Here is a 1,926-nt window from a genome sequence, read left to right as displayed (position 1 = left end):
CATATCTATTGATACAAATATGAAAATATAATAAAACATGTGGTGTTATACATTACTATCGTGCGACAGTGGAGAGTAGGCAATATATCTGGATCAGGACCTATTCACATCTGAATAGAACCGACAGGAAATTCCAAGAACGAGAAAGGATATTATATATATATACATGTTACGCGTAATGTGGATAATTGCCTAATGTGAACCTTAGGCAGCAAATTACCTAATGTTTACATTAGGCAAGCAGTTTGCATAAAGTTTACAATTTGTTAGCATTAGGCAAAAAATGCCTATTGTTCACATTATGCCGCCCAATTTTGCCCGATGTGAATTGGACTGCCTAATCTAAACAATGAAAATTAATCGAACAGACAACCTAATCTAAACAATGAAAATTAATCGAACAGACAACCCACAGAAGCTACAAAGAATGCAATTTAAAGAATTCCAATGTATTTGAACACATGCAAAACACAATGAAAACAATTCGCCAGTTTGTTTTCAATCATAAAATTCTAATCACAAATTTTTACATGATCTGCCTGGGTGACCGCGCGAGTTGCACTTGAGCTTTCTTCTAAGGCAGCCGCACCGTTGTGAAGTACACCGTGTCGTACACTGGCACTTTACATAGCCTTGCCCACCAGTGCCTCTTGCTGTCGCAGTTCTGATCGATAGGCAGAAATCGGGAACCTCTTCAGGCTTTATTAGGGGCTGTTTGATTGCACATAGACCAGCTGCTGTAAATTTTGTCCCAATAATCCCCTCCCGACAACCTATAGTGTGAAGTTCATCATTTTCCTTAAGGACGACCACTAACAGATTTTTAGGATCTGTTGGACCGCGATCGACATCCGGAACCCTCAGCGTAGCACACTGACCAACAGACAATGGTTTGAGCAGGTATTTGCCGCGTCTTGTCATCCGTGTTTCTGTCTTGGATTGTCCTAGAGTAGCTGAAACACGTATCTTTTGGAAATTAGTAGCTACTGTTTCTGTGCTCTGCATCTGCTTCTGTCACTGACCTTGTCACTGCTCCTGCTACTGCCCCTGTCTCTGTTTCTACTTCTGTCTCTGCTTGATGGTGGCAAACAGTAAAAGAAACAAGCATTTTAAGAACAATGAGAGCAGGTGTGTGCTCTCCGCTGCTGTGGCTGCCAGACAGCTGGCCAGCCGGCTCAGCGCCGCGACCGGTCATTGGATAAAACACACGCACAAACTACACCATTCGTCAGCTGGCGCGGCCTCGTCATTCAGTCAACATTAGGCAAAATACCCTTGCCTAATATGAAAATCTTGCTTAAAGTGAACATTAGGCAAGTGTTTTGCCTATTGTGAACATTGCGCAAATTAAGTTGCCTAATGTACACATTAGGCAATTTTCCTGCCTAATGTTCACATTTGGCAATTCGCCACATTCTGCGTAACATATATACATATATATATATATATATATATATATATATAGATAGATATATATATATATATATATATATATATATATATATATATATATATATATAGAGAGATATATAGATATATATATATACATATATATATATTTATGTATGTATATATGTATATATCAAAGAGTGTCACATCTTGGAGTTGTATGTGTGCAATTTCTTCATAACTCATACTCTCTCGATTCATCTCCGTTTTACTTTCCATAGCCCCTATTGTCGATTAATTATCTTTCGTCTGTTTCATTCCTTTGTTTCTAGATTACTCCTTATTCCTTTTTATCTAATTTATTTATTTATTTATTTATTTATTTGTTTATTTATTTGTTTGTTTATAAAAAAAAAATTCTTTGTCCCACTTCTCTGTGCTTTCCTTTTGCATCACTCGTTTTATTTCTCACTTTCCCCTTCTTCTCCTTCCAATACCTTCTTCCCGAATTCCTTCGTATCTTTTCTGTATTTGACA

At 37.4% G+C, this 1,926-nt stretch overlaps 1 protein-coding gene across 1 annotated transcript; it reads right to left on the bottom strand.

Annotated features, from left to right (window-relative positions):
* Positions 1-516: 516 nt before the first annotated feature.
* Positions 517-921, bottom strand: LOC143039088 (uncharacterized). Its single transcript, XM_076208941.1, has one exon. It carries the CDS (start codon positions 919-921, stop codon positions 517-519), a length of 405 nt encoding a protein of 134 aa, XP_076065056.1.
* Positions 922-1,926: the final 1,005 nt, after the last annotated feature.

Source organism: Oratosquilla oratoria, chromosome 25 (assembly GCF_046742065.1).
Source record: "Oratosquilla oratoria isolate Oo_2021 chromosome 25, ASM4674206v1, whole genome shotgun sequence".
Lineage (NCBI taxonomy): Eukaryota > Metazoa > Arthropoda > Malacostraca > Stomatopoda > Squillidae > Oratosquilla > Oratosquilla oratoria.
This window is presented reverse-complemented; position numbering and strand designations above follow the sequence as displayed.

What these genes read in the sequence shown, in the direction of transcription:
- LOC143039088 (XM_076208941.1), bottom strand. Translation starts at nt 921, where the DNA reads ATGACAAGACGCGGCAAATACCTGCTCAAACCATTGTCTGTTGGTCAG.